The 22,144-nt window shown below is 37.4% G+C and overlaps 1 protein-coding gene across 1 annotated transcript in view; it reads right to left on the reverse strand.

Moving 5' to 3' along the window:
* Positions 1–3,329: 3,329 nt before the first annotated feature.
* Positions 3,330–22,144, reverse strand: part of LOC145980842 (low molecular weight phosphotyrosine protein phosphatase 1-like) — a 46,188-nt gene continuing 27,373 nt past the window's right edge. Inside the window, exons 4-5 of the mRNA XM_083113930.1 lie at positions 10,349–10,437; positions 3,330–4,450 (exon numbers count right to left, since the gene is read on the reverse strand). Of these exons, the coding sequence (XP_082970056.1) occupies position 4,450; positions 10,349–10,437 (90 nt within the window). The 3' untranslated portion in view covers positions 3,330–4,449. The remainder of the gene's footprint in view (positions 4,451–10,348; positions 10,438–22,144) is intronic.

Raw genomic sequence — 22,144 nt, forward strand, 5'->3', positions numbered from 1 at the left:
GTCCATGCACAAAACTATATAACTGAATCTGTTTAGGACCTCAAGCTTTTTTCTTAATGAAACAACATATGTATAGTAATCTATTTTATGTGATGAGATGGTAGTCGTTCGTAAATGTACCTTGTACATGTAACGGTTGATCATTTTTTCAATTTTTAAGTGCGCTTTCAGTTTGTTACGAATAAGATTTAATTCCCATTTGAACCGTTATTAGTCAGCCCACTTTCAGTATGCTGCATAATAACTGTTTTGATTTTGTGATTATATTAAGACTCACGTTATATTAAATAACATGTTTTATTGTACAGTATTTAAGTACAGCTACGAGCTAAATAAGTAAATAGGTTAGGCGGGTTTTCTTTTTTTCTGTACTTGGTTAGGTTAGGCAGGTCAGGTTTGGTGCTTTTAGCAGTTATCTCCAGGTTGTTACAACTGACGCTAGCCGCTTGTGGATGCACACACTGTGATTCAGAATATAGAATGATGAACATTTGTGTCGATCATTCTCTTCACTGCAAAATCATTTTTTTTTCCAATTGTTAATTGGAGTAGGTGGATAATAATTTGAAAAGTTCGAAATAACAATTCCCTACTACTTTGAAAGATTGCGTCCTACATTGTGTAATGTCACAGATTTATTTTACATTAAATAAGAGTACAGGGCATGTATTGCCTATTTCTAGGACAGTTGCTTCATTTTAATTTTTTCTCTTATGTTTTCTGACATTTTTCAGTTAAAAAAACATAAAATTGGAATGGTAGTTATAAGCAGACGTAAGCATAAACACAACATACCACGACTTTATCCAGTTTCTATGTGATCCACTGGAAAACTGTGTGGACGACGACACCGAATATTTTGGTGAATAACTTTACCTTATACAAATTGAAATATGTAAGAGGTGGATACATTATTTTAAAGAGTCATGCAATATTTTGTGTTTATGGTTACTGTGGATTGAAGGTGGAAGCCCAATATGCATTTAAAAAAAAATCAATTTCATATAATATAACTATAAGCATATATTTTTGGCTCCACAGGCAAAATTAATAAAATTAGAATAATGTGTGATGATCACGATGCCATTATTGACAAAACTTTAAAAAGTACATTGACAAATATTTCTAATTTAACTTACACTTGATTTCCGATTTGCAGTACGAATTTATATGAAATACGAAATGGGAAAATTATTTTTGCTGTAGAAAGAAATCGAACTAGTGTATGTTTTGCAATGGCATGCAAATAATGTGTTCAAATTGGTTTGGGATAACCTTTCAACACAACAGCTGGTACACGCAATTCCACCATCTTATTTCCGACACAGCACAATGCGCTGTTAAGCATTTTAATGAAGCCAAGGAATGCCTTTAGATTTAACGATGACATTAGAGGTCTGTTAGCCTTAACGAAAGTTGGAGAAATGCCTCGATGTGCTAATGTAGCATTAACTTGATTTAACGCTTCTTTAAAATTTAACACATGTTGGGTGAACCTGGCATCACTGTGGAAGTGCTCCGTCAAGGTGTCGAACCACGGACTGCTTAATTAAATGAGGTGTCCATTTGTTGAGCGAGCCTGAAATCCCAGACTCCTCCTCTCTCCTGCTCAGACTTATAATTTCGAACTGGCTGCTGGCTCTGACCTCTCCCCCCACCCCCATACATTTATTCTGATCCATTTGCTAAACAACTGCATAGTCAGACCCGTACTCTCTTCCTTGATTGTGATCGTTTACACCTGTTTGCAGCGATTGCGATCAAGGAAGCTCGGCAATGTCTGACAAGACATTCCTTAGATGGTTCTAGCAATTTCCTGATTGGAAAGGTGATGGCTAAATGTTTGGGATTTTAGAGTTTGTTGTACGTTACATTTAAGAGATTCTACAGATCGTTACGATTAATAATCATGATGCTTGGGACTGAAAAAAATTCTATATTTCCCAGTCAGGTCGAATTGTACTCCTCAAGTGATTGTTTTTGCACTTCTGGAATAAAAAACTGTAGATTTTAAAACATTTCACACTTATAGGGCACAAAATATCAAGAACTAACTTTTTTTTAAATAAGATCCTTTGGAATTTTTTGGCTGTTCAGGATTACAAGAAGTTGGGAAATAATTTCCCTTACACCTTTTGAATTATTACTATTTTTTTACCCTTCCACATGCAAGAACATGGATCACGAAGGAGTAGATTAAGCAGACTCTGATATCTGTGCATTCTGAAAAGTACAAAAGGACAAATTGATAGATGTTTATCGAAAGAAAGCCAGGCGAATCCAATTTTATTTAATAGTAGACTCGAGTCTCAACTTCCATACGAAGACAAAACATTTTCACTCTGATTAATCCTGCGGGCAACCTTGGTAATGTGAAAGACTATGCCACATCCTGTAGGCAAGTATCAACCTGTAAAACACTACACCACCATATAGAGACAGCAGCAAATGTGTATTTTATATCACTCATAGGAAGTATACTATTTTATATTATTTAACCCTAAAAGAAAGTGAGTTCTCTGGGACTCACCAATCCAATAAAGTAAAATAACATGTTTTTCACTCACAAATGTTTCTATTTTTATATGCTACAACCACAGAATTATGAATACTGAAGTTGATTATATTGCTCAATTCCCATGAGAATTTTAGAAATAAAAAATATAATTGGTATTTCCAATGTAAAATGACAAGTTGAGTCCATTGAACTCACTGACTGTTTGGAACTATTTACTTGTCTGAATGTGTTATTTTTTGCACAATACATATACATGTCTACACACACATATATATATACACCCATACATACAGGGTGATAAAAAGAAATAGGTGATGCACTACTGAACAGTTGGCGATACGTAACCTAGGATTTGGAGAAGCCATTGAATAGAGAGAAAGGAAGAAAATTCAGAAAACATATTTGGAATACCATGTTATTTAGTAGGACATGCAATATATCAAACACTATGACAACCCTTTTTTAGATTAAGTTCATGATTAAAAAGTATTATCAATGTACACACTTGTGGCTTTTTCATCTAAATCTTCGATTTGTTTTGATTAACTTTTTTTTGGGGTTGATTTGGCTACATAAAAAGCTGATATAAAAACATGAGTAACATTCATTTTTGCTACATTCTCTCATTCATTTTCTCAAACAAACAACATATATTTATCATTAGTTCTTGAGCTACAACTTCTTTTGTACATCACGGCAAGGTTCAAAAGGGTGCACTTGAAAAGTACCCATCCAGAGAAGCTTTACAGTCACACGAGGCTCCATACGGTAAAGGTTAGAGGGACTAACTGGTTGAAATCACATTTGAGACTATTAAGCTAAATACACTTTGCAACCCTTTATTAACATAAGAATATTAAGATCACACTCAAGTTTACATCATATTTCCATATGAATTTGAGATGATATTTAGAATAAGTATCACAAGCATAGCACCACTTAGAGACAAAATCGTTTAAAGTCAGGCCAATAGCACGTTCACTTACAGAACTTTTAAGTGAGAACATGCATGAAAATCACATTTGAAAATACATTTTTTAACTACAAGTCATGAATATTGAGACATTTCACACCAATTTAACAATGTTAAACTACAGTTCAGAGCATATCTTAATTTTTGTCCTCAATTAATTTCAGTATCACATACTACCACCAGAAATATAAAAATGAAACAATTTAACAAGATTAGAAATTTAAAATATTGAGGAAACAGCACAGCCCTGAGACAGACTTCACATGAATAGTCGACGTTAAAACATTCCATGTCATTTTTCTTGACCATATCAATGTTTTTCTTTCTCCCAACATTTAGAACTTTTAACTGGTTTCCCAAATCTTGTTGCTTCTTTCCCATGCTAATGGTTGTTGCAGTTAACATGAATTGCACTGTTTAGATTTTGTACAAGTGTAAATCATCATGCGCAATTCATATACTGGTACTATCCAATCAACTCATATATGTTGACATATAGTTTCAAATCACCCAATATTCAAAACAAAAGTATTTGAATGTATTTTACTCTATTTAAATATGAAATTTATTGATATTTTGTGTAAGTAATAATTAAAATGTATGAATCATTTAAATAACAAAACTGTGAAAATGCATAAATTTAAATTACAATTACTACTATAAAGAATAGTTACATGTATATGAACTCAAAATATAAAAATCACGAACATAGATTTAACCAATTAACCAGCTATTTATCACTGTTCAATTTCAAAAAACATTTTTGTGGAAGACAAGTCCGAAAACCATTATACGCTGGTATGTCCCTTACATGTTCATTCACAACAGGATCAATGCTAGTATTCATTTATCAAAAACCTCGGCACTATTATGGTTAGATCACTGGCACTTTTCCGAATGAATAAACTTGTACAACTATGAACAGGTGCAAATGGAACTTCAACAGAATACATCCATATCTGTAAAAAGATTAAGAAAAAGTTTTAAATGAAAACATGCAGAGAAGTAAATAACTGTATCACACAATTGCAAAAGACAGTTACATTCATTCACAATCTAGTCTGGTAGCATTCACATAGAACATAGTATTGAAAAGGGAAGGTGTGAATTTAAACATCATAATTCTATAGCCATCCTTTGGTAGAACAATAATTTTCTAAAAATGTGCCCAGTTAATTTGAATGGAACCTTCACTAAATTGGTTGGTATCTTTCTGCAGGTCTTGAGTAATGTGAGATTTGTTTCTTTTTTTTTTATCAAAACCAATGTAGAAGTTTGACTTAACATGATATAAGATTTTGAAATATTGAGTCAACAATGCTTTTGCTTCTCTTTCTTGTAACAATACACAGCAGACTATAAAGGCTGTTATCATTAAATGGCACAATTGAGGTCTGTTGTATTTCAGTTTTAAAAATGGAGGAAAAAAAGAAAAGAATTGTTGCTTTTTCTGTTCATTCTTCACTTCTTTACGTGTGTTTTCAACTTTTCAATTTAAGTCTAATTAGCAGTATTATTAAAGTTATTAACAGTACACAAACTGATAATTCACGCAAGTAATATCAACAAGAAAATAAAATACAATAACGTACTGTACTGAAGACTATAAAATACTACTGTAGCCTACGTGTTTAAATGCAATTACTAAAATACGTGTTTCATACTTTTTATTTTAAAAATGCCTTCTGTATTGTAATATGCCTCTTTTATGTCCATTATGAGTAGATTATCATTATTCTAACATCAATGACATTTTTATGTAAAATTATATAATTTCATCCATTTTAATGGAAACACAGTCTTTCTCGAAACTTAGCGTGTACCTTGAGAAAATTCTGGGACTACAGCCTTGCATATACATATTGACATATTATATCTAATAGAAGTGCAAAACTTAGACATTTTCAAAGTTACCACTAGATGTTTCCACAGACTTGCAAGCTCTCCTTGTACTCAGTAAGCAAGATGGCAACTGAACAGCAGAAGACTTTTTGCCTCCTGTAGTGATCATTCAGCAAAAGTTTCACCGATGCTATGGAACTTATACCACCGGGTCATCAAAGCATCCTTTGGTGGTATAGGCAGTTGAAGGAAGCAGGACACTTGTACACATACAAAAGCATAGGATGACATCACATATCTGAGAGCTCTTATTGATGAAGCCTTACAATTTGTAACCTTTGGAAGCTCTAAGACCACCAGATATGATAAAATAGCTAGAATTTTGCAGTATCATGCAGGAGGCAGTGTTGAATTGGTAAATCACCCAATTTTCTTTCCTTAATACAACTTCATGCACAGTCTCTGCTGACATATGTACATATGTGCAAAATAAATCACCTCATCATTTTTTTTAATTACAGTATTTCTGTAAAATATGTTAAGAATGAAACATAACTCCAGAAAGAGTAAAGTCACAAAACTAAATCTTTATTCACTTAAAAGGGCAAGGACTGGATAACCACTAGAGAGAGTAGCTACAACAAATATTGATATATTGAAGACAGAACTACCTCCTGCATATTTATTAAGAAGATCTGGAAAATATCTGATAAAAGCAGGAAATATGGTGAAGCACTGTCACAAAAAATGAGTCTTCTCTCATAGTCAACACAGCAGTTGCTTGAAATAGAATTGCAAAATGTTTTCAATTATTATCCTTACTTGGTTCGTTTCATGTATGAATTAACCACACATTTCTTTCTAGTCTCTTTTCTGCTTTCAAAATAGCAGGTGTGCCGGTTAATAATTCTTAATTTCGTCCCTAGGATGGTGCTGGAAGCAAGGGTTGGTGCACAGTCTCAACTGTTACGTCAGTGTGTTGCCAGGACAGTACCTGTCAAAACACCGTGAATGTGCAACCAAGTGCGAGTGATTGTGATATTGGGTTTGTGTGGGAAACATGTTGACCTTCAAACCAAATAAGGAGCATGTGCGGCACGTCCTTCTTTTCTTGTTCAATCAAAAGAAAAATGCGAGTGAAAGCCATCATATCCTTGTGAAAACGTATGGTGACAATGTCCTTACGCAAGACGCGTGTGTGTGTTGGTTTCGACGATTCAAAAGTGGTGATTTTGACTTGAAAGACAAGGATCGCCCGGGCCAGCTGAAAAAATTCCAAGATGCAGAATTGCAAGCACTGTTGGACGAAGACGATATGCAAATGCAACAACAACATGCAGGGAAATTAAATGTTGGTCACCAAACCATATCTGATCATCTTCATGCCATGGGAAAGATCCAGAAGGCAAGAAAATGGATTACATCATATGAACGACAGACAAATGGAAAAGCGAAAAACTGTGTGTGAAGTGTTGCTTTCTCGGCATGAAAGAAAGTCTTTCTTGCATCGGATAGTGACTGGGAAAAATAAATGGATCTACTTCGAGAACCGCAAATGCAAAAGTCATGGGTTGACCCACGACAACCTTCAACATCGACCGCAAAATCGAATCGCTTCGGAAGGAAGAAAATGCTGTGCATTTGGTGGGATTACAAGGGTGTGCTGTACCATGAGCTTCTGAAACCAGGTGAAACAGTGAATGCCGTTCGCTACCATCAACAACTCATCAATTTGAACCTTGCATTGATCGAAAAGTGCCCAGATTGGGCAACAAGACACGGAAAAGTGATTTTGCAGCACGACAACGCCTCATCACACACAGCGAAAGGCGTCCGACACACCATTTCTGCACTTGGCTGGGAATTCTTGCCCCACCCACCATACTCACCAGACTTAGCCCCTTTGGACTACCACTTGTTTTCATCGATGTCTCACTCACTTTCCCAGCAACACTTCAACAATTACGAAGATGTCGAACAATGGCTTGCTGACTGGATCACCTCAAAATGTGAACGATTTTTCTGGAAGGGCATCCACAATTTGATGGACAAATGGGCACAATGTATAGCTAGCGATGGTGCATACTTTGAATAAAGCATTTGTTACCTTTTTCCCCAGATACACTTGTTTTCTTTCGGATCAAATAAGAATTATTAACCGGCACACCTGGTACAATGATTTCTTTGTTAATATTTTGGACTTTACTACTTTCCATTACTAATACACTGGTTCTTTTGCTAACATTCTCTGCTTTTGCTTGTCACTCTTCCAGTTCGTTTGCATTTTACATTGCTTTTCTGTCACTCTTAGCTAATTGCGAAGATGAGGATGAAGGGTGATAAGATGAAAGGAGAATCATAAACATGTAGGGACAACACAACACCAGCCCACAGAGGATTATACTGGCTCTGAGTCCAGGCACCTGAGCCTCACTAGTCTGCAAAATGCAGTCCAGGGTGTACTACATGGAAGGGAGATTGACAACTCTTCCAGTTGGATATTTGGAATAAGCTTGTTTCAGGGTGCATCATTGTTCACAGCTATCAGTTGTAAGTCATTTGAGAAATAAATGTATGAGTTCTTGTTAAATTAATAGAAGTATGCAGCAGAGTATGATTCCGCACACTGTCTCTTAACTTCAAGTGGCAGCTCTGGAGTAGTGGAATCATGATCGACTTGGTATCAATGGTCCAAGGTTCTATTGAAAGTCACAGCAGAAACTTTTTTTAGAAGACAATGGTTGTTTGATGAAATATTTATTCATATTCACAAGATATGCCATTAATTCCTTTCAAAAGAAGTAATTTCAACTTGGTATGATTTATAATACTACAGTAGAACTGTGATGGACACTTGTTCCAGTTTGTCTTTCAAACAGGGAAAATGTTTGAAATCACCTCGGGGTAAGATTCAATTGCCACAACTGAAGCTTCCTCGAAAATGTCTGCACATTGGAAATCATTAATTACAAGTCCTTATCCTTCAGCACATTCTTTACAAAGACTTAAATGTTGCATAGCTCTACTATGTTGATCTACTCAACAATCGTACCTCATAATTGGGAAAAGAGAGACGTGGTAGTATATAAATATGGAGAAACTAGTACTCACTTTATCCGCGAAACTGTTTTTTCTTCTTTGTTCTATTAATTTCAGTGGCCGCTGCCACCATCCTCGTTGGAACTTGCTGTAATGTTGCTTGGTGTGCGTCTTTTGTTTGTAGTTCTCCGGCTGCCGTTAGGTGCGCTGTTGTTAACTGTGCATCTGGGTCTGTGTCGCCTGCTATTTCCGGGCGATAACTGCTGTAGTACAGGAATCCAAGTGTGGTGTGCTTGTCTGCTTTCCATGTTTAGCTCATGCGGGAAGTGTATTATGGCATGTGTTTCCTTCATTTTGGTGTCCACGAGAGTGTGGGCAGTGTGTTTGACTTGAACCTTTTGAATTTTATGGCTATTGTATTTGATATGTTTAGCAAGACCACTAGTGGATTGGGCCTTTTTCGCATCTGTTAGGTGCTGTTGGATTCTTTCATTGACAAATCTGATGGATCTGCCGATGTAATGTGCCTTGCATTCGCACTTTGCATCGTATACACCTGGGTTATCAAGGGGGGAGAGGAAGTACTGTTTGTGTTTGTTAAGTTTATCAGCTATTTTGGAATTGGGTTTGTGCACTACTTTGATGCCATATGGGAGAAGGGCTTTGGATATGCGGTTGGAAGTGGTGAGATGGTAGGGGACGGCAAACCATTGGAGGTTGATTGTGGCTGGGTTGCTTGTGGATGGGTTTATTGTGGTTGGTTAGGGTGTCTGACCTGTATTTCCACTTTACTGCACCAAGTGGAAAGTTGTGCTTCAGTGTAGCCATGTTTAAGGGCTATTCCAGTGACGGTTGCTATCTCCTCTCATAGACCCTCTTCTCTGCAACAGTAGGAGAAGGCTCTTCGATAAAAGTTCAGCCACACATTAGCCTTTTGCTTGGGGGGTGGCTAGAGAGAGCATGTATGTACTGGTTGCCTGCATTCGGTTTTCTGTAGACAGTGGTTGTGAATTTGTTAAGTGCATGGCAGATGGTGATGTCCAGGAAGTTGATTTTACCATGTTTTGTTCTACGGTGAAGTTAAGCCTGGGGTGGATGCTATTTAGCTTGTTCACTAGAAGGTTGAGTTCTTCTGTCTTTTTGTATATGACTATTGGGTCATCTGTGCACCTTCCCACATGCTCATGGACACCAAAATCAAGGAAACGTATGCCATAATGCACTTCCCCCATGAGCTAAACATCGATAGCAGACAAGCACACCACACTTGGATTCCCGTACTACAACAGTTATTGCCCGGAAATAGCAGACAACACAGACCCAGATGCACAATTAACAACAGCGCACCTAGCGGCAGCTGGAGAACTACAAACAAAAGACGCATGCCAAGCAACAGTACAGCAAGTCCCAACGAGGATGGTGGCAGTGGCCACTGAAATTAATAGAACAAAGAAGATAAACAGTTTCGCGGATAAAGTGAGTACTAGTTTCTCCGTATTTAATCGTACCTCATTGTGAAGTAATAGATCACCATATTGATGAATGAATTGTTGTTTTAAGTCCACGTTATGGTAATGCAGTTCATCAGTCAACACGGAATAAGCATGTTTGCAGAGCATGTGCCCTTATTTTGTTCACAACTTTTATAGTGTCTTTCATTTTGAATAACTTTGCACGTTGCACTCATTGGTGAATGATGCAGTAGTAAGAAAGAAATTGGGGAAAGCTTTTATATTTATAGCACAATGCCACAAGCCCTTTATCATCCCCAACCATAGCTGTAGTGCAGTCTGTTGCTGAACCCAGGACTCCTTGATTACAAGGCGATGACGTTTCAACTACACTATCGGAGAGGCTGAGAAATGATGTGTTAATTGCTGCTATGTGGAGGTGGTTTCATCTGAAACCAGCCATCTCAAAGCACATAATTTGGGTGGTTTTCAACAAAACCAGCTGCTTTCTAAAGATTAATGTACCATTGAGAGCACGGGTGCTGATCCAGAAAACCCTGGCAGCAACGGACACATTGTTCATAGCATTCCTCAAAACCTGCATCCCCTTCATCCTGTAAAAAAAGAAATGTGTGACATAAAATAGGGAAGTTATGACAAATGTGCATGCTGAAATAAATTACAAAATGGCTCATTTCATCAATATTAGGGCTGAGCCGATGCCAATGTATCTGTATCAGGAAGTATCGGTAGGAATTAATCTACCGATACCAGCCGATACTTTTCCGGCACTTTGGTCTTTCAAGGGGTCCACAAAAATGCCACGCGACACTCCCACCGAGTCTAATTATTCTAGAAATTATGCAAAATTCAAACTTTTTTTGCACTAATTTTGCACAGAAAACTATATTTTGTGATTACATAATATCTATTTTAATATTCTGATGCAATTCTTGAATATTCTAAAGTAAATTTCTTTGTAAATTGATGCATATAATTGGATATAATTATAATATAATATTGATCAATATTTTGAACAAATTTTAATTATTGGTATGGGTGGGAATCAGTGAGAGTATCAGCATCAGTATCGATATCTGTTCAAAGTGGTATCGGCTCAGCCCTAATCAACATGTTTGAAATTATACTGACAGGTATCTAATATTCTCTATCTTAGATGTATGTTACAGTGATTCAAGTTCTGTAAAATATTAAATGAATCATTTACATAGATTTATGCTAAATTCACAGCTGGTATATTGCCGAGTTATGCACATGCACATAGGTGCCGACTCCATGGGGCTTGGAGGGGCTCGAGCCCCCCAATGTTAACAATGTGGGGGCAGAGCCCCCAAATAATTTTGCTTAAGAGGATCTAATGTATTATTTTGCTTCTCTTTTAAAGTTTACTCTGAATTGTGCCACATGAACTTAACTTTAAATACACATTTGAAATGGTCTAGACCATCAAAATTGGGGCGGGGGGCTGAGACTGCTAAACCATCAACTTTGGGGGGGGGGGGGCTATGACCAGACACATCAAAACACATGACTTACTACTATATGCTAAGTATATAATTAGGAGTATTGTTAACATTTTTACTAAAAAGAGTTTCAAGAGACGATGTGCGTGAACTAGGGTAGTGGATGGGACGTTCAGGCTACAAATGGTTCTCACATGACATTCAGAACGAGATCATTGATATATTAGGGAGATCTGTTTTGCGCTCCGTGGTAGCAGATATTAAAAGTCGGGAATATTTTGCTATTATGTTTGACGAAACTTGTGACATATCCATACGTGAACAATTGACATTCTGCATTCGAACTGTGAATGAAAATGTTGATATTTTTGAGGAATTCATTAGGCTTTTACGTGATTCTGAACACTGAGGCCAAAACTCTTTTTGACGTTGTAAAAGACATTCTGGTGCATCTGGACTTGACCATATAGAATCTGAGGGGATAGTGTTACGATGGTGCCTCTTGTATGAGGGGAAGATTTAAAGGGCTGCAAAAGTTGGTTACAGATCTGCAGCCACAGGCTATTTATGTACACTGTGCAGCTCATAACTTGAACTTGGCAGTTGAGGACAACTTGTGTCACCTGCCCTGTATCACACACATAATGAATTTAGCCAATGACTTGTTAAAGACTGTTAGGGAATCCCCTAAAGGAATGCAAATATTTAGGAATATTATTGACAGTGGCGTAGCATGGACATTTCGGGTGGGAACGCCAAGTCCGAAGGAAGGGTCATCCCTTTCTTGCTTAATAACTTACTTATGGTATTAGTCGCCACAGGTATTGTTTATTTGCCTGAAGTCAGCTGGGTTTTCAATAAAACATCATCCATGCATGTTTTAGCTAGACAATTAGATGCCTCACTATGCCACAAATGTTTTGAACTCTGGTGTTTTATACCTTTCTGCATGACGCAAGTCATTAGAAAACCTACCTGAATCACAAGCGCCTTTGAACAACAGCAGACGTCATTGTTGTGGTTGATCCAACTACTCATTGATTTGGTTTATTTTACTTTGCTTTTCTACCACTTTTGGTTAATCGCGAATATGAATATCAGTGATGATATTCATGAAGGGACACTGACAAAGAACACCCGTGCTCACGCTGGGATTTGAACCAGGGACCTCTGTCGTCTTGGCGCACTGTGCAAAGCAGAGTGGATGATCCAAATATTGTACACTCTACTGACGTAACAGTGCTGATTAGTAATTCAGACCACTGTTTATTACATCTTGAGACTGCTGATAAACATTTTAAAATAATTTTGTCCAGAGACCATTCGATGTTAAGAGTTTTCAAATGAATGCTAAACATTTCCATTGACACAATATTAAGCAGTTAGATAATAACGAAAAAATACAATAAAAAAAATTAATAGTTTTGCGGGTTAAGTGGTAGAGCAGCAACACGCTGAATTTCTACCACGAGGACTTCACCAACTTACTTCACAAAAACTGTGTTGATCTTTTAGTTTCTAATGCACATCGCTGTTCGTGCGATAAATCATACAATGCAGTGACCATTAAGAAGCAGTATATTTGAGATTGGTAAAGTTACGTCAGTCAATTTTGCGTATTGTAGCATCACATAGCACAAGTTGCATGAGAGCGAAGAACCGGGTAGGAATGCTACCGCTGTCGTCTGCTTCAGAAGGCAGGAAGGGTCACATGAACCAATCACGGTAGACCTCTCGTACGCCAGCGTAAGAGAGCCCATTTACGCACGTGCTGTAGAAATGGAAGCTTTCCCTTCATAAAGGCAGCAAGGAATATAGGAGTCCTGTACGCCGAACCTGTTCGGCGTACGGTCAGGAAAGGCATTGAAAAGAGATGCTAGAACGAGTGTTGAGAGTGGAGCATTGCAAGCGGATCGCGAAAAATAGCTATTATAATGCCATGAAGGTCAAACATATTTGAAATTAGTCACGTTTTACTTTATAATCACAGCATTTTTGAAATTTTAAATCTGGGAACTCCGGGCGTACGGGCGAACGCTACGCCACTGATTATTGATGTGAACGAGAAGACTGGCCATACTGGACTGCAAACACTTTGCCCTCATCGGTGGACGTCGAGAGCCTTCAGTATCCAACAGATCTTAAAGAACTTTGAAAACCTTCTCAATTTTTATCAGAAATTTCTGAAGAACATTCTACTGACGCAGCATCAAAATGTGCTGGATACCTGGAGTCAATGCTTCACTTCAAGACATTTTTCTTTCTCTCCCTCTACTGCCATATGATGGGTCCAATAGAAGAGGTAAACTGTAAGATTCAGTCTCCACGCATTGGTGAAGTGGAATCAAAACTAAAATACTTGACTGACATTTTTCAAGAAAAGCAAATGGGTTTTGAGCAGTTGACAGTTCTGGCAGAAATGCACAGAGGGCAAACCCAGCCTCGTTGATGAGCCAGAATTGCCCCGGCAATGTCACGTCCCTAAGAGACTTGTAAATCCTGATTCTGCCAAACCTCACAAGTTCTACACTCCAAAAGAGTATTATAAATCAATATACACTGACGTGTGTGACACAGTAAAATGAACAGTTGCACAACAAACTTTGAGCAAATGTGAGAATTCTTTCGCCAAGATTTGGATGCCGATAGGCTCTCATTACACCTGTCCATGCTTGGTGATATCGCCAAACAGAAGAAGTGGTTCTAACTACCATGCGTGACATAAGGAAGTTTCTTTTGGAAGACAGCACCCTCCAGGAGCTTCTGCCTGAAGTTGCCAAATTCATGATGCTCCTCCGCACTGTGCCAGTGACGACAGCCACAGCTGAAAGGTCATTCAGTGCTCTCCGCTGACTGAAGACATATTTGAGACCTACAATGGAGCAGAAGAGACTAAGCAGCTTAGCGGTACTCCACATACATCAAACTGTGCTTGATAATTTGGACCTGAGACCGCTCGTTAATGAGTTCATAAGGAATAACCCAGTGCGTAGAGCAACTTTTGCTTTATTTTGAAATCATGTTCATATGTTTTTGTTGTGTATGTCACTTTATATCTTAGTGTACATGCTAGATATTTTTTTATTATTGCAAAATTAAATTAAAAAAGTAAAATATTGTAGCAAGAACAAAAAGGTAAAACTATTTTCCTGCGATTTTTGTTAGCATTTATGAAAATAATTAAATAAAACTGTTCAATATTGAGAATATTCGATATTTGTATGGGTACGACAACACTAAGGTTATTTGCACTCGTCACATGTCCTTTCTTTACAGGTCTGTTGCGGACATTAAAACACACCCATGCCCTTGCCAGGACTCGAACCAGAGACCACCGAATCAAAGCAAGTTGAGTTGACCACCCAACATGCTCGGCTACAGAGGCTGGCATCAAACTGTTAGGTTGGCCTCTTAATGTAAATACATACTTTTCAATAAAAATGTTAATTGTTATCTAAAAAAACAAATGACCAGTCACAAAAGACATAAAGAGACTTTGAAACATTTTCTAAACGTTTTTCATGTTACATTTCATTTGCATGAGGAATATAATAGCTGCTTAAGAACTGCTATACGAAGACGTAACTTTTATTTTTAAAAAAGAGAGGGAGTGAGTCATTCATTTACGTATTTCAGTGATCAGAGCCCCCCAATAATTTTGACAAGTCAGCGCCCCTGCACATGCATGCCACATGATGGAACAAATGAATGAATATGATGTGATGCATTTATCCTGCGCACACTGCTTGTAGCAACTATCTTTGCTACACCAATATGCATCCCGATTTGCATCTTCAAAGTCACTCTTCCCCTTCATAACTTAATCTACATGTATTACGAGCATTTGTGTTGTCAACAACCCTCCTTTGACACAACATTGTGTTGTCAACAACCCTCCTTTGACACAACATCACCTAAAAGATAGATCATCATCATCCATCGATGTTTCCTGCCTCTGGCTGAGTCGCCATCTAAAGGATAGATACGGGTACTAATTCAAAAAACACAAATCTAACATTACTTCAAAACAGTGTCAAAGTTTTTTTAGTTCACTTTATGCTAAGATAAGTTAATTGTGACTGGACCTATAGTTTAAAGTTCACTGGGCTATGAGCCTCCACTTGGGATCAAATCTGAGACCACTTGATTACAAGGTAACAAGCATTTCCACTATGCTATTGGGGAGGCCCTTCAAAACAGGGTGCTGCTATTAAAATGAAACAAATACATTTTCCTTTACCCACTCCATTTACTATGTTTGGTTTAATCTAGTGTTCATTGAGAGTACACACAGTTATTCCTTACCTTACAAGGAAACCTCACAAGATTACACTCAAAGTTCTTGATGAGATCTACATCATTTGATTCAGTTTTCACAACTATTTATTGACTTGAATATTTCAAATTCTCTTCTACTATAAAAATAAGCCAGGGTGGCTACAAACAAGCAGAAATGAAATTCCCTGACTTTTCCAGGTTTTCCAGGACAAAATTTACATTTTTCCCTGACAATTACAAACTAAACTAAATCGATGTTTTTGCAAATGGAAATAATAAACTCATACAGATCCACGTATGGTTTTCTTGAGTACCAATATTATCTTTATGAAATTGACTCAATTTATCTATTCTCTATGATTTGAATTCAAACTACAAAATAGTGAATTTGGAAAATTATTACAATTCACAAGCTAGGGAAGGATTACGGAATATTGTCATACGCAGTAAGTTTAAAATAAAATACTTGATTATCTTTAAAGTTACGACTAAATGAGATAAGAGTGAAGAGTGAATGATTAATAAATACAATTTGTAATTTATCAGTCTCCTTATACATTCTCGGTATTATATGTTGATATTTCCACTGAGGTTTGGAACCCTCTGCTTGCAAGACCCATGAGTGCGGACTCATTTTTCAATGCATAAAGCTACTTCTCTTTTCTCTGTAAAGCAAACAACTTAACTTTTGCATATAAGTGAAACAATTGAATCAAAGAAAATAAAGTGTCATATTTCCTTACATTATCAATGGGATTTCTGCTCAGTACAGTATATCCAAGTGAAGTACCAAGAAACTGACAACGTGCAGTTATACCATTAATGCTGATGAAAAGGGTATCTAGGTATTAGAAATTTAATGCAAGGAATTTATAGAATTGCATTGTATAGGTACCTGATTTAGCTAACCACACATTAAAACAGGAAAACACTAATAATAAAAGCTTCTGAAAGTTCATATACGAGGGGCATCCTGAAAAAAGCTCCAATGGTGCCTATACGCAGCACTAGTGGTCGGAGAGTGACACACACACACACATGCAGGCAGGAAGAAGTGGCATGTAGCTGTAATCTGGTACAGTTGCAATGCAGCCGTTTTAGGACAGTTCTAGGTTAAAGATTGCAGCTCTCATACAGTCTACCACAGACTGCGATGTAGTCTACATTGCACGCTCAAATTTTGGCACAGAGCCACCAGCAATCGTGTGAGGTGTGCATACTAGACGTCGTGAGTGATAGTATGGTCAGACAATTCACGGAAGGCCAATCGAATGTGCACAACCCCATACAGCGGAGTACACGCAAACCCTTTGCATCACTTCAGGTGAGAGATTTTGGACCAATCCCTGTACAGCCCTGGACTTGAATCTACCGACTTTCATCTGTTTGTTTAACTGAAGAGGTTTCTGGCAGGCAGGGATTTGACAGCTACACTGCGGTAGAGATAGTTCCAGTCTTTGCTGTCAGACACATATACCATGGGCATACAAAATTTAGTGCCATGCTACGACAAATGCCAGAACAATGGTGGTGATTATGCCAAAAATTAGGTTAGGACTCACTGTTACTAATGCAATAAATTACAACTGATATTCTTGTTTTATTTATGCCTAATCGGTAGGGACCTTTATATTTTGTTATTTTTTTTAAATTGGTGTATTTTCTTATTTTTATTTTTTTACTATACGGTGTTATTTTTCCCAAAATTCACATTTTCATTTTAGCGCATATTCTGGCAAATATCTGAAATTATACCTTCACGGTGTTTTTAAACTACTGTTTGAAATTGTAAGTTGCATGGGTTACGCCTCTTCATGAGAGTTTGATATCTTGAAAGTTATTTTGGGAAAGTTATTTTCCATACCCATTTTTTAATTTTAAGGTAAGGATTTTAGATAATGGAATTTTCCCCATATATACTGAAGGGTGCATAATGACCATAAGTGGCGATGTACCCAAAAAATTAAAACCAATCATTCTCACGTGACAGATACTGATATATTATGGCACCAAAAAATTGGCATTATCTTTTTTGACTTGTTAGTGTTACGTTTCCCAAAATTCGTGATTTTGTTTTAGAACATTAATCTGCCAAATATACCAAAACGTAATACTACATTGCACTTTTAAACTATTATTTTAAATTGTAGGTCACATGGTCTACGTATTTTCGTGACAGTTTGATATGTTGGAACAGATTTTTGAGGAAGTAAAGTGTTCCCCTGCACTTTTCCATGAAGGTGTATAGTAGGGGTGTGGAGTTAGGGCCCAACACTTTCTTGATCACGGCTGAAGGTAGGGGGTGATGTGATCAGCACCACGCTCCTGGCTACCTTTATACCTCAAAGTTTCCTCAAGGTACCAGGTTCATATGATGCTGGGTGGGCTCCGGAGGAGTTTGAGTAGGTGGAAAACATCCCGGTTCTCCCCCGCAGGGGATCGATCCTGGGTTTCTCGCATAGTAGTCAGATGCCCTATCGACTGAGCTCCATTATTACTCGCTTGACAAATGCCAAATGTGCGCAATTAGCTTGGTAATTCCAAACATATCTCGTGCGACAAATACGAAGATGTGACTCCCGTGTGACGGTAGATACGCACTCGATCTCCTGTTAGAACCCTGCCACTTTGCTCTGTGATGCAAATGGTTTTGATAGAAGTTGAAAAAATCGTGGGAAATACATGATTTAATGTGGCTGTCGGAATTATTCCATGTACGTATAACTCTATAGTTTACTCTTGAGTAAAATGTTGGAAAACTTGCATGTTCTATCTACACAAACATAGCCTAGAAAAGACAAGAATGTTGGATTTCATGGAATATTTCCTTGTTTTAGGACATTTAAAAAAATCACTAAAAACTCCAACAATTCTCATTTTATGCCGAATTCGCATTATTTCGATATTTCAAACGGGCGAAAAATGTGCCCAGACATCACTGCACATTCCTAAACAAAACTTCGCAGCAATTACCATTTTTCACGGTTTTGGCATTTGCGAAAAATCAATGTCCCTACTAATCAAAAATTACTTTCTGGCCACCCCTCGTATAAATAAGTAGATGGAAAGTGAAGATTTAGAAGAGCTGGCAGAGAAAAGTCAATTCTTGAAGAAAGTGATTTGCTTTTATGATTGAATGATTCGAGTAAATATGATATTAAAATATTGACGTATTTATTATTAGTATTTTATTTCATAATATTGGACATTAACCTTACTCAGTGAGAGATTAATGACCGTCTCTCACGAGTTTAAACAGACAGGACAGAGAGTGGCGTTAATTTCATTGCAATAATAGTGTTGCAGTAAATTTGAGGTTGGGAGCATGCACTTGCCAAATTTTTATAACGTTCACAAGTGCAGATTTATGTTTCACTTTTTCGTGATAGTATTCAATATATATCCCATTTGGTTGGATTCTTCTTGATATCTAAGAATAGTGCAATGTCATTGAAAATGTATGTTAACTTGTGGGAAACCAGTAATACGTCAGGATGATGAAAGAAAACCTTCGTAAGCACTGCTACATTAAATAAGGTGAAGTGAGCCAGAAGAGTAATAAAATTCCAGCAGCATATTTGCAGTCTAAAGCTCTTCTTGTTTATGCATGCGATTTTTGTTGGATGTTGCAGTCCATGCAATTTCTGTCGCATGTTGTATTGAGATACTTTGTCGGGTGGCGATATTCGACAAAAATCATATGTATCAAAGGAATCTATTTGTTTCCATGTTCCTTCAGTTGGCCCAACAAAATGCCTTACTTCGACGTCCGACAACTATCGGACGGCGGCACCCGCTCTTATCCCCTCCATCTGTTGACAAGTAACCTTACTACTTCCATACGGACAAGAAAAAATGATAATTCAATGCATTTTCCACGTAATATTTAGAGGCTTAACCTTTACTCACCCAATGATATCATATGGTATCATCAGAGTAAGGTGAGTACTGGCCCGATGATACCATATGGTATCATGGTACTGATTACGAAATGAATGTGCTTTTTGGACCTTCATACTCTTATGTTTGGGTGGAAACTCTGACACAGGTCTGGAGCAAGCCTGGGAAATTCATATTGATGACCAACCCCCCCCCCCCCCCCCTCACTGCAACATATCCATGCCACACTTCCGAACAGAGTTTCACATTTTGGCTCATTATTCAACTTTTATGGCACCCAGGAACATGAAACATGTTTCAATCTCTCTGGAAAAGTCCATTCTTTGAAGAGAATACTAAGAATTGCGCCTTCTCCCCAAAATAGTGGGAGAAGAGGGGGCAAACTCCAGATTTTTATGTTGTTTTTTTCATTGAAATTCGGTGGTCACGCCCCCAAACCCCCTTCCTCGGTTCGGCGTTCTGAATTGTACACGGTTGCATGCTATGATGTTTTAGCTGCAAAACAAAACTTATCCGAAGTAGATTGCTCCCATAGTGCCACAGTAATAACAATTTACCTCCAAAAATTTAAATTACGTAGTACTATTCGTAAAAAAAAAAAATCACGTTCTGCCTTATTATTCAACTTGTATGGTACCCAAGAACATGAAAAATGTTACGTTCTCTTGAGAAATGTCCATTCTTTGAAAAGAATACTAAAATTGGCGCCTTCTTCCCACATAGCGGGAGAAGAAGGGGCAAACTCCAGATTTTTATGTTTTTTTTCATTGAAATTCGAGGGTCACGCCCCCCAAACCCCCTTCCTCGGTTCGGCGTTCTGAATTGTACACGGTTGTATGCTATGATGTTTTAGCTGCAAAACAAAACTTATCCGAAGTAGATTGCTCCCATAGTGCCACAGTAATAACAATTTACCTCCAAAAATGCAAATTACCTATTTTTCGTAAAACAAATCACATTTTGGCTTATTATTCAACTTGTATGGCACCCAAGAACATGAAAAATGTTACGTTCTCTTGAGAAATGTCCATTCTTTGAAAAGAATACTAAAGTTTGCACCCTCTTGCCAAAATAGTGGGAGAAGACGGGGCAAACTACAATTTTGTTTGTTTTTTTCCATTGAAATTCGGGGCTCGCGCCCCCAAACCCCCTTCCTCGGTTCGGCGTTCAGAGCATGCAATCGTGTACAATTCAGATGTTTTAGCTTCAAAACAAAACTTATCCGAAGTAGATTTCTCCCATAGTGCCAGAGTTATAACAATTTTCCTCAAAAAATGCAAATTACATATTTTTCGTAAAAAAAAAAAAATATATATATATCAGATTTTGGCTTATTATTCAACTTGTATGGCACCCAAGAACATGAAACATGTTTCATTCTCTTGAAAAATGTACATTCTTTGAAAGGAATACTAAAGTTTGCGCCTTCTCCCCAAAATAGCGGGAGAAGAGGGGGCAAACTCCAGATTTTTATGTTTTTTTCCATTGAAATTCTGGGGTCGTGCCCAAGCCCCCTTCCTTGGTCCGGCGTTCTGAATTGTACATGGTTACATGCGCTAATGTTTTAGCTGCAAAACAAAAGTTATCCGAAGTAGATTGCTCCCATAGTACCCAAGTTATAACAATTTTCCTCCAAAGAGTGTTCGAATTTGAGGTGTCAAAATAAATTTAAAAAAAAGTCAATGAAGAGGAAATTCCCTGACATTTCCCTGACTTTTTTTGACACCTCAAATTCCCTGACTTTTCCCGGTTTTCCAGGTTTTCCAGGTCTGTCGCCACTCTGTGAGCTTATCTAATGTTTTCATTGCACTGTATTTCTCAAGTTAATCCAACCCTACTGGTAAGGTAATTACAGAAAATAATATTTACAGAAATTGAAGAGGTTTTCTTGGGCAATCAGCCAGGTGATTTCCGGAAAGGCTTCCGAGCCTTTGAGAGCTAACGTCACTCTCATCTTCAGGGAATGAAGTGAAGATGAGAGTGACGTTAGCTCACGAAAGCCTTTCCGGAGATCACCTGGCTGATTGCCCCAGAAAACCTCTTCCATATTCGCCGCCAGGAAAGCTTCAAGAATTATTTACAGAAATGTTTGAAATGTTATTAATTTGCCATAGGCATACACAGAGGTAGACAAAATTAACAATAATTCAGGTGACAGTCCCATTTCCTCAGGAGCCAGTCATTTTCCTACATTTTTAATATGGTCTAACAAAGTCATGAACCCAACTAAGATATGGTATGAAATGTGATCTTACAATGTCTAATTTATTAACTAATACAAGCAGGGTGGCCTTCCTAAAGAAGGCTCAACTGGTAGCAGAATGAATAACTATGCAATACATGCTAATATATGGCTGACTTTACTATATCACTGAAGATTTTAAAATTCAGCTAGTTACAGTGCAAATATTTATAATCGCATGTTTATTATTCTGATTTAATGATACAGAAAACACCAAAACACAAAAAAACACATACAGTACTCATTATTAAAAATAAAAGGTAATGAAAATTTCCATAAACAAACTTGATTAAAAAAAAATAACTGAATTTTAAAATTCAGGTACCAGGTGAAAATTTTCAGGTGCCCAATTACAGTAGTTGATCGATTTCCCAAAATATGAATTATTTATTTTACTTTGCTACCGAATGACAAATT

The sequence above is a fragment of the Lepisma saccharinum genome, chromosome 2 (genome assembly GCF_977018435.1).
Source record: "Lepisma saccharinum chromosome 2, izLepSacc3.1, whole genome shotgun sequence".
Taxonomy (NCBI): Eukaryota; Metazoa; Arthropoda; class Insecta; order Zygentoma; family Lepismatidae; genus Lepisma; species Lepisma saccharinum.